The sequence below is a fragment of the Cebus imitator genome, unplaced genomic scaffold (assembly GCF_001604975.1).
Source record: "Cebus imitator isolate Cc_AM_T3 unplaced genomic scaffold, Cebus_imitator-1.0 Scaffold719, whole genome shotgun sequence".
Classification (NCBI taxonomy): Eukaryota; Metazoa; Chordata; class Mammalia; order Primates; family Cebidae; genus Cebus; species Cebus imitator.
In genome coordinates, this window is record NW_016108034.1 from 294,258 (window position 1) to 309,551 (window position 15,294).

The 15,294-nt window shown below is 34.0% G+C and overlaps 1 protein-coding gene across 1 annotated transcript in view; it reads left to right on the forward strand.

Annotated features, from left to right (window-relative positions):
- COL5A2 (collagen type V alpha 2 chain) overlaps positions 1 to 15,294 on the forward strand; it is a 148,005-nt gene that overhangs the window by 79,609 nt on the left and 53,102 nt on the right. The window contains exons 4-11 of the mRNA XM_017518965.2: positions 800 to 832; positions 2,176 to 2,208; positions 3,639 to 3,692; positions 7,990 to 8,100; positions 11,582 to 11,659; positions 13,243 to 13,287; positions 14,229 to 14,282; positions 14,731 to 14,784. Coding sequence (XP_017374454.1) covers positions 800 to 832; positions 2,176 to 2,208; positions 3,639 to 3,692; positions 7,990 to 8,100; positions 11,582 to 11,659; positions 13,243 to 13,287; positions 14,229 to 14,282; positions 14,731 to 14,784 — 462 coding nt within the window. The remainder of the gene's footprint in view (positions 1 to 799; positions 833 to 2,175; positions 2,209 to 3,638; positions 3,693 to 7,989; positions 8,101 to 11,581; positions 11,660 to 13,242; positions 13,288 to 14,228; positions 14,283 to 14,730; positions 14,785 to 15,294) is intronic.

Consider the following 15,294-nt stretch of genomic DNA (forward strand, 5'->3'; position numbering starts at 1 on the left):
CCATACAATATTATTTAATCTATGTACCTGATATCATGCAATGAGAATTTAAGTTCTGAGAAAAGTTCTAAGAATTAAAATAAATTTCATCTACACCTGTTATATTTGCTACATTTATTATAAAAGCAATTATACTGACCTGACCCTATTTGCTTATATGATAGTTTCTTATTTTGTTTGATTTTCCTAGTCAATTGATATTTTTCCCTAGATTTTCTTCAGTTATTGAGAATTTTCTGAGGAGAATTCTTACATTTTTTTCTTTCTTTTTATTAAAGATGAGCATAGGAACTCATTTTTAGTGCCCTTCCATGAGTACTAAAAAGGGTGCTAGTGGTTCAGGAAGGGCATCTAATTAGATCCTGAAAACTATGTGTCACATAATAAAAGTCTGAGTTTATATATATTAGTTTATGTTAATTACTATATATTACAATTTCTGGCTCTTTTTGTGTTTTCAGTCTTTCAGTTGTTTTTCCTCTCGTGCTTTGTCTTTACATCTCTTTGTTGCGACTATTTTGTGCTGTAGTCAACTCTTTGGATTTGATCTATGTAAAAACTGAAGCAAAATAACTTTATATATTTTACACATTGGATTTTTTTTATGTCTTTCAGGTGAGCAGTAATTTTTTAATGAATAATGTCTGACTAAATATCGTAAAAATTGTTAACTCTCTTTTTGCATTTTTTACACAGAAATTTCCTGTGATTACATGGCATATTCTAGCGTGGCATGTTTTTGCCCAGCAAGCTATTATATTGTGCTAATTGAACTTTTAAATTGTTTTTAATGTCATAGGGACAAAAAGGAGAACCAGGATTAGTGCCTGTTGTAAGTATATGTATAATAATTGTTTCAATGTGCCTTAAATAAACTTAGATTATAATCTAGTTGTATATTATTTCTTGTGTACATGCCCTCAAAAATAAATTATTTTAAAAACAAATTTTTAATATAACACAAGTAAACCAGAACAGATCAGTTATTTAATACAATATTTTATACTCTGTGTTCCTGACTTTTGTAGTCTCATGACTGAAGGCATACAGTCGTGGTTTAAAAAAGTTAAACATATTACATGTGAGATACACTGATAGTTAATACTAGCACTAGTTAGTATAGTGGTTTATTGTTCCACACTTTTGGAAATATGTCATGCCCTGACTTGATCAAAATTCTATGTTGCATAAGAATTCCTAAGAATTCTCTAAACTTGTAAATGGATCAAGAAATATATTACTAAATAGGATTAAAGCACTTCAACCATCAATCTCCTAGGTTTTATTTATTTTTATTTTTATTTTTTTTTGTAACAGAGTCTCACTCTCTCACCCAGGCTGGAGTGCAGTGGCACAGTCTCAGCTCACTGCAACCTCCACCTCCGAGATTCAGGCGATTCGTGTGCCTCAGCCTCTTGAGCAGTTGAGACTACAGGTGCAAGCCACCAGGCCCCGCTAAATTTTGTATTTTTCGTAGAGACAGGGTTTCACAATTTTGGCTAGACTGGTCTTCAACTCCTAACCTCAAGTGATCTACCTGCCTTGGCCTCATTCTCCTGGGTTTTAAAGACATTATCATCATTTGGTCAAGACAAAAAGAATATGCCTATTGATTTATTTAGCAGTGTTTACATTCTTTGTCTTTACTTGGCTTGTTTTTTTTTTTAAACAAAGATTACCTAAAAATTAAATAATTCATATTGTTTAATTTATAAAAGCATTTATGTGTGCTTACTATGTCTTAGGTGTTAAGTGCTTTACAAATACAAATATTTATTCATTTGTCTTCATAATTCTATGAGGGAAGTAATCACGTAATCATCACTACCATTTTACATTTAAGTTTCCATTTAAGGTTCTTAAGAACAGAGAGGATAAGTAATTAGTCCAACGTCACACATCTGGCAAGGGGTAATATGAAGATTTGAACGCAGGCCTTTTGGCTCCGGTGTTGGTGCTTTTTATCACTAGGCCAGCACTGCCTCCCTAGATTAGAATTAAAACTGGATAATATCTTAAATCTTAAGAAGAGGAGAAAATGGGCATCAATTGACAACATCTATCTGTTAAAAAAATTACTGGGGTTTTTGTTGTTATTCTTATTTGTTGACTGTTGACTTTTTTGAATATTTGCAGAAAACTGTGCCTTTACACATTTTCTTGTTTATTGTTTAGGTAACAGGCATACGTGGTCGTCCAGGCCCAGCAGTAAGTAGTTTCTCCCAGTATTCATAGTACTCTTGTATTCCTTGAGTTACTGAAAATCTTTACAGATGTTATATCCATGATAAGATAAATAATTAAAACAATGAGGCTTGGTTTCTTAAAACAGTTTGTCTTAAACCTTCGTCAGGTTAGGCATTTCTTTGCAGCAATGAATGGTAGATAAGGGGTCAATTTATTCTGAAACGGAAGAAACATTTTGTTAGTCTTGCTATTGGTTATATAAAAGGCAAAACACTTTATTGTTACATGTGTTAATTTTAGCGTGACTTTGTTCCCTGAAATTAGGGCATACTTGTGTGTTGTTTGACTATGATTAATGGTGAGCTAGTTTTATCTGCTTAATAAAATTAAATGATATATTGCAGTAGAATTTGAGAAATCATATAGCAGGATAGCACATTTATGGCTTAGTTTAAAAGACTAATTTTTTCAAGTTTGTATTATCAGCAGTATTCATAACACACACACACAGACACACACACTGACACACCCACACATGTCATGTAAATGTTAAATACATCAAATCAAATAAAATTCTAATTTAGTTTTAACAGACTCACTCTGGTTCTTCTGAAGCCCTTACTTTTAAACAATGCTATATGTTGGGTTGAGTAAATACAGAATATAATCTTCATAACTCAGCTGAAATCCCCTTTTAAAGAGAAACAAAGTACCCCTGGCAACAGCCATTTCCCAGGGGAAAAAAGCCATTTTAAGATACTAGCACAATAACACCACTTTTGAAATATAATAGTTATTTGTTATTTAAGGGAAAAGTAACTGTAGTTAAGATTTGGAAAATCCTCCAGTGGGTTTTAAACATACAAGGGAAATAATGCAATATTCTAAATCAAGTAAAAAGAAAAGATGTTTGAATGTACATAAAGGAGTACTGTAGTAGGCTAAGAGGCTTTCCTTTCCATTGCTTTCATCAGCAACTTGAACAGTGATGAACATTTTGGAGTATCCTGTACCAATTTGATTTCATACAACCCCTGGAATAATTGATAATTTGTGGTTTATGCATTTATGTAATTTTCAAAATCAGAACTGTAAGCTTTTATGCTCAGAGTTTAGTGGCAAAGGCTTTACCTAGGAAAAGACAGCAAATATGATCATTAAAAATTTGGAATTACTAGTCAAGCTAATCTATTTAGCTCATTATGCTCCATGAGGTCATAATGTGCACCTAGTTCTTTATAGATCTTTAAATTTCACTGATTATTAGAAAATAAACAACTCTTCTAAGTGTACAGAACTTTTGTATGCACATGGCTTTATTCTCTATAGTCTTAAACTGAACTGAATTAAGTGTGGTGTTTCTGTTTTCCAATTTTCTTTTACCAAGAAAACTTAAAATTCAATAAGAAAGTATAAATTTTTACATGTATAATCATCATTTTCTGTTTTAGGGACCTCCAGGATCACAGGGACCAAGAGGAGAGCGAGGGCCAAAAGGAAGACCTGTAAGTTGACAGGAGGGTTCCTTTTTGGAAACGTGTAGCCAGTCAGTCTACACCGTGCTCCCTGAATGCAGCAAGGAGCTGGGAGCCTGTTCCCCTTTCACCTCCATTAAACATTACAAAATACAATAATAATTGTATTTTAGTAGGTAACATAAATGATATTTCCTTGTCGCTTATGAGGTCAAATCAAAATAAAGTAGCACTTAAGGAAGCATAATTAACATATCATGAGTTTCACTCATGAGTAAGCAATGCCAAGAATGCACTGTTGAGATAAAACATCCAAGTTATGTGATCTGTGGTTGCTACAGGAATAACCAAGCTGGATATGGGAAAAAATTATTAGAAGATAAAATTTTCTTTCAAGTGGTTGCACAACAAGTTTATTTCCCAGGTAGCACTCTGACTTTTTCACTGAGCAACCACCGCAGAGATATCAAAGGAGTAATTTTAAAAATCAACAATCCCATTACAAAAGGAAATGCCTTTAAAATAAAATAATGACCTCAATATGCTTGATATAAAATCTGAGGATAATATATAATATCTACCAAAGGTTTTCTTTCATTACCTACCTGCACAGAATACATATTGTTCTCAAGTGTAAATCTAGGCTTGTAAAATCTAATGTCTTTCATATATTAAATAACGATATTACTTTGTATATTGCTCTTATTATCCCATATTTCAATTAGAAAAATTTGTTTGTACTGTTTAGTTATATTCTCTAATGATATCTTCTAAAACTCTCAGTAGATTTTTATCCTTTTAAATATATATTTATCCGTATTTAAATGGGAGGATTAGAAAAGCAAGGAAGCAATAGACGACTTTGAATATATAAATGAGGATAAGATAAATTTTAGATCATGTGCCTAAGAACTCTTGCCACTAGTTTCATGCTTGTTACTACATTCTCCTTCTACACATTTCACCTCATATACAGTGTGATGTCAGTAGTTTTTTGAAATGGGTCTGGAGTACGTATGTTATTTGCAGGCATGTAGGTGCAAAGCAGTGCCCCAAGAGACTGTGCATATCCATACAGGTGAGCAGCAAGACTGTGTTTAGATTATTTTATGCCCCATTCTTCACTGCTGTTGTACTGAGTTTTCTCACTAGTGCTGGTAGCTTAAACACTGCTGTAGCTCTCCAGATGTCTGTTCTAGATCTAGAAAGACAGAAATAGGTAATAACGCCAGTTGGGTGGAAGGTGGGTGATCATGAAAAAAAGATTTTGCATCAATATACTTGTACACTGTAAATAACTGATAACATTGGGTTCTAACTCTAGGTAGAAGTTGTTGTGGAACCAGACTTCCAGAGTTCTTGGTTAAAATCCAAAGAATCTACTTTCCAACCCTTCTCACTTATTTTCCCTATTTGACTTTGTGATGTGGTCAATTTCCTATCTTGGTAGACCTGAGACAATAAATGTCAATTTGGTATAAGTGTGTGTGTGTGTGTGTGTGTGTGTGTGTGTGTGGGAGAGAGAGAGAGAGAGAGAGAGAGAGAGAGAGAGAGAGAGAGAGAGAGAGAGAGAGAGAGAGAATCCCCCACCCCCCCCACTGCCGCTGCAATTCTGTTACCATCAAACAGTACAGAAGGCTCACAATATACAGCATGGTTTTTCATTGTCAACACTATTGATATTTTAGGCCAAATAATTCGATATGCATTGTAGGAAGTTTTGCAGCATTCCTGGTTTCTACCCACTAGATGCCAGTTGAAACTGTCATCCCCCATACAGTTGTGACATTTAAAAATGTTTCTTGACATTGCCAAATCCAGGCAAAGTAGCTCTGGCCTGAGAACTACTATGTCAGTAGTTCAGTATAAGATACTCCCACAAAACCTTCAGGATTAGCTAATGACTTTCATGACTCTTTCTTATCACACATCCTCGGTTTTAAGTTCAGATAACTTCATAATGACAAACCAGCCACGTGTGAGGTCAATAATATGCTAAGTTCTAGTTGCACATGACACTTAACCACTATTGGTATGTTTCCTTATCTGTAAAATGGGAAATATACTAGATCTTAACATCTTTAGCACGTTATTGTGTTTGTGTGTGTGTGTGTGTGTGTGTGTGTGAGAGAGAGAGAGAGAGAGAGAGAGAGAGAGAGAGAGCGAGAGAGGAGAAGAGAAGCAAAATTCTTGACAATTCCCGATCATTCGTCTTTTCTACTTGTGGATGTTTAAATATCGCCACCTAGTGGCAACCTCGAAGTATTTTTTATTGTAGATTACTGCGGAGACATTTGAGTATCTTGGAAATGGAAGGGAATGATAATAAATATAATATTTACCTTAATATAAGAATTATGCAATTCTGCTCACTTGGAGATATAAAAGTAGATACCTTTAATAAGTTCCCAAATTCTAGTTTGCTTTTGGTATTTACCAATAAATATTCTGCTATTTTCTCTTAATGTCACTTGTTATGTTGTTTGTGTTCACTTAATTTTGACAATTTTTATAAATCCTTATTAATTTTTATCTTAATTTGTGTAACAGTAAGTTACATTAGCTATTTAGAGGGTATTTCATGGAGGCATATAATGAATCATGAAATCAATGAAAATCTTAGGATCAGACTTTGCAATATGATTGTTAATTACAGAAGAATGGAAAAAGTCACAATCTGTTTGGAGGAATAATGGATATTTCACAAACTTCTCTCCACTGCTATTGACACTAAATGTAGTTTTGTGTATATCTCTTTGGAAATCTCATTGCGAGTAGAGATTATGCATTATTCACTTTTGGTATGTAATAATATCTAGTTATTAATTAGCAATTGAACATTGAAAGAACAGATTCAGAGTTTTCTACACAAGACTCTATGATTATAACAGACTGTTATTTTGTCTATGCTGCCGTATGCATATCCAGTTTATGCTACTCACATTCGTTTAATCCAGAAGTCCTAGAGAACAATTGAAATCAGCCTCTGTGATGCAAATAAAGTGTGAAGTAAATTGTTAGTAGTTTAGGAGTCGGACAAGTTTTGATTTTTAAAAACCGAGAATAATTTTCTAAATTTTTTTCAATGTAAGTTTTTCACGCTAACTTTTCTATTTAATAGATAAATTTGCTTATTTATCCCACTACTGCAAGAAGTAAATATGTCTATATACATTTTTAAATATATTAAAATAATTAAATTTCCAAATTACTATTTTGCCACCCTCCCCCAAACCATCATATGCAAACTGTCGCCTCTGTCACCTGAGCTTATCCTGTGTTTCCTCCCTCTGCATTATCAGCTCCTATTTGGATTGCTTACTGTGGGCCTGCAGGTATTCTCATGTTTAAGCATGTGAGGTTTTTTTTTTTTTTTTTTTAACCATTAAACGTCATTTACCATATTTCCCTCGATCCCTGCTTCTAATTATAAAAAGCATATTGTCTATGACTTTTTGATCCTTTCTTTTTAAAGCCTGTCAAGATTCTTTGGGGTTAAGGAGCCAGAAAATACTTAACTAGCCTTGTGGGAATGATGAGGTTAGGGGACGGAGCATTTCCAGAACTGAGGACGTGGCTATTCCCCAAGCTGCCTTCAGAATGTGGGTTAGGAGAAGGGTGGAATTTGGCAGCTAGAAATCATTGCTCACTTCTCTGAGAACTTAGACTTGGCTGGGTCACAGTGCCTTTGCCTCTAATTTCTCATTGGTCTAGTCTTCCTCTGGGCGTGGGAAGGAAAAGCGTGCCAGGCTTAAAGTATTAAAGAGGACTGAAAGGTAACAATATAATATGTATGTACTGAGTGTCTGGTATGTACCAGGAACTATGTAAAACATTAAACAATTAGATAGAAAACCTCTACAAACTCCAATCAAGGAGCTCTTGAATTTTTGGGAGGAGGGAGAAGTTAAGCAGACATATACATGGTTAACATAATTGTAATCCACTGACAGTCCACTGTAATTTCCCTGACAGGTGAATTTATAATTGTTGATTAAATACCCTTGAACAGCAAAACCTCAATCAAATAAGGAAGTTCACTCTAGAATACTGTTGAACTGAAAATTTTAAAAATAATTATTCTGAGAATACTGATTTCTGGGTATTTAACACACCACATAAAATTCTTACCCAGACCACACCTGCATGGAAGTTCAGAGGCATGCTGAAATCGGCAGTGACGTGGCTTATGAAATCTAAGAGGCTAGATTGACATTTATTTTAAGAATAATAAACACTCCTTTGCCATTAAGAAGTCTGCGCCTTTAGCTTTCTACTAAGTATATATTTGCCAGTGTGTTCTAATTTTCAATGGCTTGTTTTCCAGGGTCCTCGTGGACCTCAGGGAATTGATGGAGAACCAGGTGTTCCTGGTCAACCTGGTGCTCCAGGACCTCCTGGACATCCGTCCCACCCAGGGCCCGATGGCATGAGCAGGGTGAGTTGTGTGCATTGTTAATGTCATGTATAGGTCATATATTAAATTATTGATATATTGTTAGGATTTTAAATTGTGTCAGTTCAGATATTGACAATTGACTATGAGAGCAGTTAAATAAGGTCAACACTGCTATGGACAATAAAACTAATGAATCCATAGGGAATTGTTAGAAACATTTGAAGAAGTATTCTCTAAAGTACTGCTTCAAATTGTTTGTATTTCTGAATGTCAGCTCTGGACTCCATGAGCTTTGCTTTTTCCTATTGATTCTAAGGGACCACTGCTTTTTCCACCCTCTGAATGAAATGAGAGATTATCTTCCTATTCTCTACGTTCAGAATGCCAACGAAATCGGCTCCGCATCCTCCACAAGAGAGGATGACACATCCGTGATGAGAGAAACACATTGAGTTGACTCTAAAAACGACACCTAATTATTTCCTCAATTTTGGTTTTTTTACTTGAAGTAAAGTCAAACAAAATGTCTTTCTATGCCTACTTCTTTGAATGGTTAGTGGCAGACATAGGAGATTTATGAACACAGGAATGCCATGGAGATACTGTAGGTTCAGTTTCAAATCACCTCAATAAAGTGGAATACTGCAATAAAGTGAGTTGCGTGAGATTTTTGTTTCCCAGTGCATATAAACTTATGTTTTTCCACAATGTAGTCTGTTATAAAGTGTGCAATAGCATTATGTCTAAAAAACAAAGTATTTTCCTTAATTAAAAATAGCTTATTGCTAAAAATTGTTAATAATCATCTGACCTTTCAGCAAGCATTTGCTGATGGGGTGTTTGGCTTTGATGCTGATAGTTGCTGACTAATAAGAGTGGTATTGCTGAATGGAGTTGCTATGGTAGTTTAAAAAATAAGAAAACAATGAAGTTTGCCATATCAAAATCCTTTGTTGTCATTTCAACAATATTCACAGCATCTTCACCAGGAAGAGATTGCATCTTGAGAAACTACTTTCTTTGCTCATTCATAAGAAACAAGTCCTCATCTGTTAAAGTTTTATCATGAGATTGCAACAATTAAGCAACATTTTCAGGCTCTACTTGAAATTCTAATTCTGTTGCTAATACTTCCCCATTGCAGTCTTCAACTACTAAAATTTATTCATGAGGATTGAAATCAACTTCTTCCAAGCTCCTGTTGAAGCTGATATTTTGACCTCATTCTACCAATCAATCAAGAATGCTCTTAATGGCACCTAAAATGGTCAATCCTTTCCAGAAGGTTCTCAATTTATTTTGACCATTATATTCTTAAGCAATAAGATTTAAAAGTTGAAATTTATTTTGATCCATGGGCTCCAAAATGGATTTTGTATTAGCAGGCATGAAAACAACATTAATATCCTTGTCAATCTCCATCAGAGCTCTTGTGTGACCAGGTGCACTGTCACTGAGCAGTAATATTTTGAAAGAAATCCTTTGTTTCTGAGCAATAGATCTCAATAGTGGCCTTGAAATATTCAGTAAATAATGCTGTAAAGGCTGTAGATGGATGTGCTGTTATCCAGGCTTGTTGTTCCATTTATAGGGTACAGGCAGAGTTGCATTATCATAATTCCTAAGGGCCCTGGGATTTCCAGAGTAAGAAATAAACATTAGTCTTGGCTTAAAGTCACCAGCTACATTAACCCCTAACAAGAGAGTAAGCCTGTTCTTGGAAGCTTTGAAGACAGGCATTGACTTCTCTTCTCTGAAAATGGAAGTCTTAGATGGCATATTCTTCCAACAGAAGGCTGCTTTATGTACATTGAAAATCTATTGTCGAGTGTAGCCATCAAGTTCATCAATGATGTTAACTTGATCTTCTGGATGACTAGCTGCAGCATCTGCCTCAGCATTTGCTGCTTCACTTTGCACTTTTATATTATGGAGATGGTCTCTTTCCTTAAACCTCATAAACCAACAATTTCTAGCTTCCAACTTTTCTTCTGCCACTTCCTTACTTCTTTCAGCCTTCACAGAATTGAAGAGGGTTAGGGCCTTGCTCTGGATTCAGTTTTGGGTAAGATAATGTTGTGGCTGGTTTGATTTTCTATACAGACTACTAAGCCTTTCTCCATATCAGCATTAAGGCTCTTTCACTTTCTTATTTTTTGTGTGTTTACTGAAATGGTACTTCTAATTTTCTTTAAGAACTTTCACTTTGCATTCACAAGTTGGATGACCGTTTGGTTCAAGAGGTCTAGCTTTGGCCTATTTTGGGTTTCACCATGCCTTCCTTACTAGATCATTTCTAGCTTACAATGTGAAGTGAGAGATGTGAGACTCTTTCTTTCACTTGAATATTTAGAGGCCATTCATGGGTTATTAATTAACCTAATTTAAATATTATTGAGTCTCAGGAAATAGGGAGGCCCATGGAGAGGAAGAGAGATGGGGAACAACTGGTTGGTAGATATTTATCGATCAAGTTTATTGTCTTATATGGGCATGATTCAAGGCACCCAAAACAATTACTTTAGTGATATCAAAGATCACTGAACACAGATCATCATAACAAATATAATAAGAACAATAATGATATTGAAGTATTATGAGAACTGCCAAAATGTGCCACAGTGACACAAAGTGAACACATGCTATTGCCAAAATGGCACCAGTTGTCTTGCTTGCTGCAGGGTTGCCACAAGACTTGAATTTGTAATAAGTGCAATACTGGGAAAGCAGAGTAAAATGAGGCATGCCTATAGATTGAGAGTATAACAAGGAGACATATGAAATCTGAATATGATTTTTGCTTTACAAAAGTTCATGCATATTTTTCTGAACTGATTATAGAAGAAATTTATTTATAAACAGTACACACATTCTTTCCCACCAAAATTTGGAAATTAATGTGACTACTAAAATGTATACGAACAATTTTGGTCAGTTTGATTGCTAGGGTTATTTAATTGTGAAAGGGAGTAGGACAAACTGTTTCCAATCTTGGAACGTTCAGGGATTCATTAAAATTTTATCAACTTACATAAATATAATTTAAAGTTTACTGGGCATTGAACCAAAAAAAAAATCATCTAAAAATAGTCCAAAATGGAATCTGGAATCTTTAGGACAAATGTTTTAAAGGCATCTTTTAGTCTTTGTTTAGATGTCTGGCATTTCTAACTGTGGGAAGAAATCAGTTAAAAACACTTAAACCTGCAATCAATTAGACTAGCTAGTACTTATCAGAATGATCCATGCTTTTATCAAGTATTAGACATTTGCCACATTGTAGAAATTGCTCTGGAGCAACATACTTATAAAATACTCTGGGAAAGAATGGTCAATCAAAAGGAAAAACAATAAAGACAACTTTAGTCTTTTTCCAGGCTTTAAAGTCAAGCATTTAAAATGATTCTCAGAAGGGTCATTCTGTAATTATGAATTCCAGAGAGTGTATTTTCTCTATTTGAAAAGGATGTTGATGTATGTCTTTTACTGTAGAAATAATGTCAACACATTGCTTTTACAGCCGTTTTCAGCTCAAATGGCTGGGTTGGATGAAAAATCTGGACTTGGGAGTCAAGTGGGACTAATGCCTGGCTCTGTGGTAAGCATAAATTTTACTGATCATTGAAGTACTTCAGTGAAAAAAGTTATTTTAAAAAGAGAATCTTGAACTAGTCAAAGAATAATATACATCCTCTTAAACATTCTCATTCATTCATTTGATTTATTAACCCTACTATGTGCCAGTTAAAAGCCTATCCTGTTCCATTCATAATTATGCCAAGTGTTTGCTGATATTAACAAAGGTCTAGCTGTATATTTCATTTAATATTGAAAAAAATAAAGAAGTTTAAGATATATACCCACAAGAACAATAATAAAACCTATACCTTTATAAATAAAAAACAAAACTATTTTATGGTGGTGTTAGAAACAAACAGTGATTTGGTAAAATTTTGAAATTAGATGTTTTGCTATTTTCATTTTTATTATCTTCTGCGTAACATCCTCTGGCTGCCTTGTTCCAACAGCTCTATGGTTTCCTGGCCAAGTCTTCTCAACATTCCTATCATCTTTTGAATTTCTTCTATATCAGAAAGACTCCCATTTTTTTCCCTGGATATTTGGAGCAGTACAATTTTATTGAATAATTTAACACTTTAAAACCATCTCTCACATGTTTTATTGCTCATAACATAGTTCAAACTAATTCCAGGTTAATAGAATTTCAGGCAATAAGAAGTATAAAATTAGACCTCATAGATAACCACCCTTCCTATCCATCCTTAAGGCCAGCATTATCAGCATTTTAAAAATTAGTTGTATATTTTTAAGTTGTTAGTAGTATGGCATCATTTAGTGATTCTTTTGGGATTTTTTTTTTTAGCTACATGTTTATATCCATTTGGAGTTTAAATTACATATATGTCGTTTTTTTTTTTTAAATGGAGCTTTCCTTACTATATATTCCATAAAAAACTTAAAATTTTGCCATAATAATAAATTTGATTTTAGTTTATTTTACTTTTTAAAGTATGACATTTAAAAATAGTGATAGACATATAATAACAAATGTTCTAAAATTGCATTTTTCTTTTCTTCCCTTGGTATGCCTTAGTGGAACAATTTCATGTTTAAATGAGGAAAGCCTGTGTGGATATGTTCAATCTATGTTGTGAAAGAAAGAAATCACCCAGGAAACTCCATGCCCCAGTTTTCAACCCACATTTAAAATAATCTAGTCATTATTGTTGATGTTTCATAAACCATTAATTTAACGTATTTATTTAAGTTTTAGGAATTATCTGTTGTGAATCTGAAGAATTAAATAGGAAGTTTGAGAACTAACTTATGTCGGCCAAGGTTTTTCTTTATTCGGATGTTCTCACTTAACAGAGCCATCCATTAAACATGCAAGGTTTCTTGTTCTAAAGACACGGGGTGTGTACAGGCATATGGCTCATTTCTCTTTATAACACTGAGGGTATGTATAAAATCATCCCAAATGTTGTCCAAGCTTTAATCTCCTTGAATTTAGCTGCCTTCCAAATGAGTACAGATGGATAATATCCCCCTTTGTCAAAGCTTCACTTTTTTAGATTCTAGAGACGATTCAACATTTTTGAAATATCGGCCTAATTGTCATGAATACTATGCAACATTTCTCCTCATTTTTTTTTTAAGGGTCCTGTTGGCCCAAGGGGACCACAAGGTTTACAAGGACAGCAAGTAAGTCTCTTTATAATTAAGTTACATAGTGTAGGAAAAAAATACACACACACGTATATTACATGAGGTCTCTGTGACGTGACTGCTTTTGGCTGGTATTAAATTTTTTATTGTAATGTTCACTTCAAATGGGATATATTAGTTTTTATTTATTTAGGAATATATGCAGCATGTTTTTGCAAAGTTTATTGGGGTAAATTTTTATCATCTGATTTCTTTATGTGACTGACCTTTGAGAACAAGATTATATGCCTTTGTGTCTGAAGCAAGAGATCATTATGTTATGCCATGAAAATGTTCATAATTGGTTATATACTAACTCTGAAGCTATGAAATCAGTTCATAGAAGGCAGTCCCCATGTGGCATTATTAGAAATAAGAATTAAGATGTTTGTTCCAGGAGATCATTAGGAAGAACATAATTTTAAAATGCTGATCAGATGCCAATAAAATAGTGATGTAGAGCTATTTTTATTTTTTATAGCAATTTAACAGGCATCAGGAAATAATATTTCGAAAGAAAGAAAATAATCTTTAGTTCAGTCAAGGTTATCACATTATCATTATCGTGTGTGTGGAGTTTTACTTCAAGCTATCAGTGAATAGAAAACATGGTTGATAATGGTGATGAAGATGATGATGTTGATGAGGAGATCTACCACTGATTGAGACCTCATGCACTCTGTGCCAGCACTATTCTAGGTTGTGAACATACATTAATTACTTAACCAGCCATAACAGCTTAATAAAGTAAGTACCAATATTATTCTGATTTTACACATTAGGAAACAGTTACAGACAGATTAAGTAACTTGCCCAAAGTCACACAGCTCAAAAATGGCAGAGCCAGCTGTCTGAAAAATTACACTGTATATTGAGAAGTATAGGATTTAGATTCTATTTTTCCTTGGTTTGTTTACATAATTTGGTCTCAATTGTAGGGTGGTGCAGGACCTACAGGACCTCCTGGCGAACCTGGTGACCCTGGACCAATGGTAAATGTCAAGTAAGCCTGTAGACCCAGTTACATTTGGGTCCACCATTATAATGATGTTAAATTTTGAGTTATTTATCTTCTCAGGTCCTCCCTAATGTAGCAAGAAATAACAATCCAGTTTGGGAGTCCTGTTCTATGAACTATTCTTAAGCAATATGTTTCTTGCAACAGAATATTTAAATTCAAAGACTGATTATGATCATTAGTGCTGAGTGATTTGCATTTGTGCAATTATACTTTTTTTCTGTTGAGCACATGATCTGAGGGATGTAACATAAAATTCAAAACATTAGTGAAAGTATTTCTCTGTCTCAACAATATTTATCATTTTCATTTGTCTCAATAATATTTTGACATTTCATTTGTCTCAACAATATTTTGAATTATATTATTGGCAAGTAAAAATAAATATTCTTTTTTTTCCTTTTTTTTTTTTTAATTATTAGGGTCCGATTGGTGCACGTGGACCAGAGGGCCCTCCTGGTAAACCTGGGGAAGATGTAAGCTACCTTTCCTCATTTTCCATTCAGGTTTTGAAGAGACGAAGGAGTTACAATGCTAAAAAGAATGTTCCGTATTAATTTCCATTTCATTTGCCCACCCTTTGAGCTTCCATTAAATTCAATGTAAACTGGAGAGCTGAGAATAGAATTTTACAAGTATCTAAAGGGGCTCTTAATTTGCATAGTAATATATTATTAGGTACTACTGTTTCTTCCTGCATTCCCCAGGTTTTTTGTTCAGATCTCTCCATTAAATGCTAGGCTTGTTGTCACAGTAGTGACAGCCTTTCCTAGTGAACCCACTGAAATTACCTGAAAAAAAATATGTTGCTCTGATGGCAATACATCATTAAGAGGTCTTATTTAAAAGGAATTTTTAAAATGTGTTAGTAGTATAGTGGCAACATGGCTTTCCAATGATGAAAAAATGATTTCAATTGGATTTTTTTCCCCATTTATTTATTTTATTGCATTTTAGGTTTTGGGGTACATGTGAAGAACATGCAA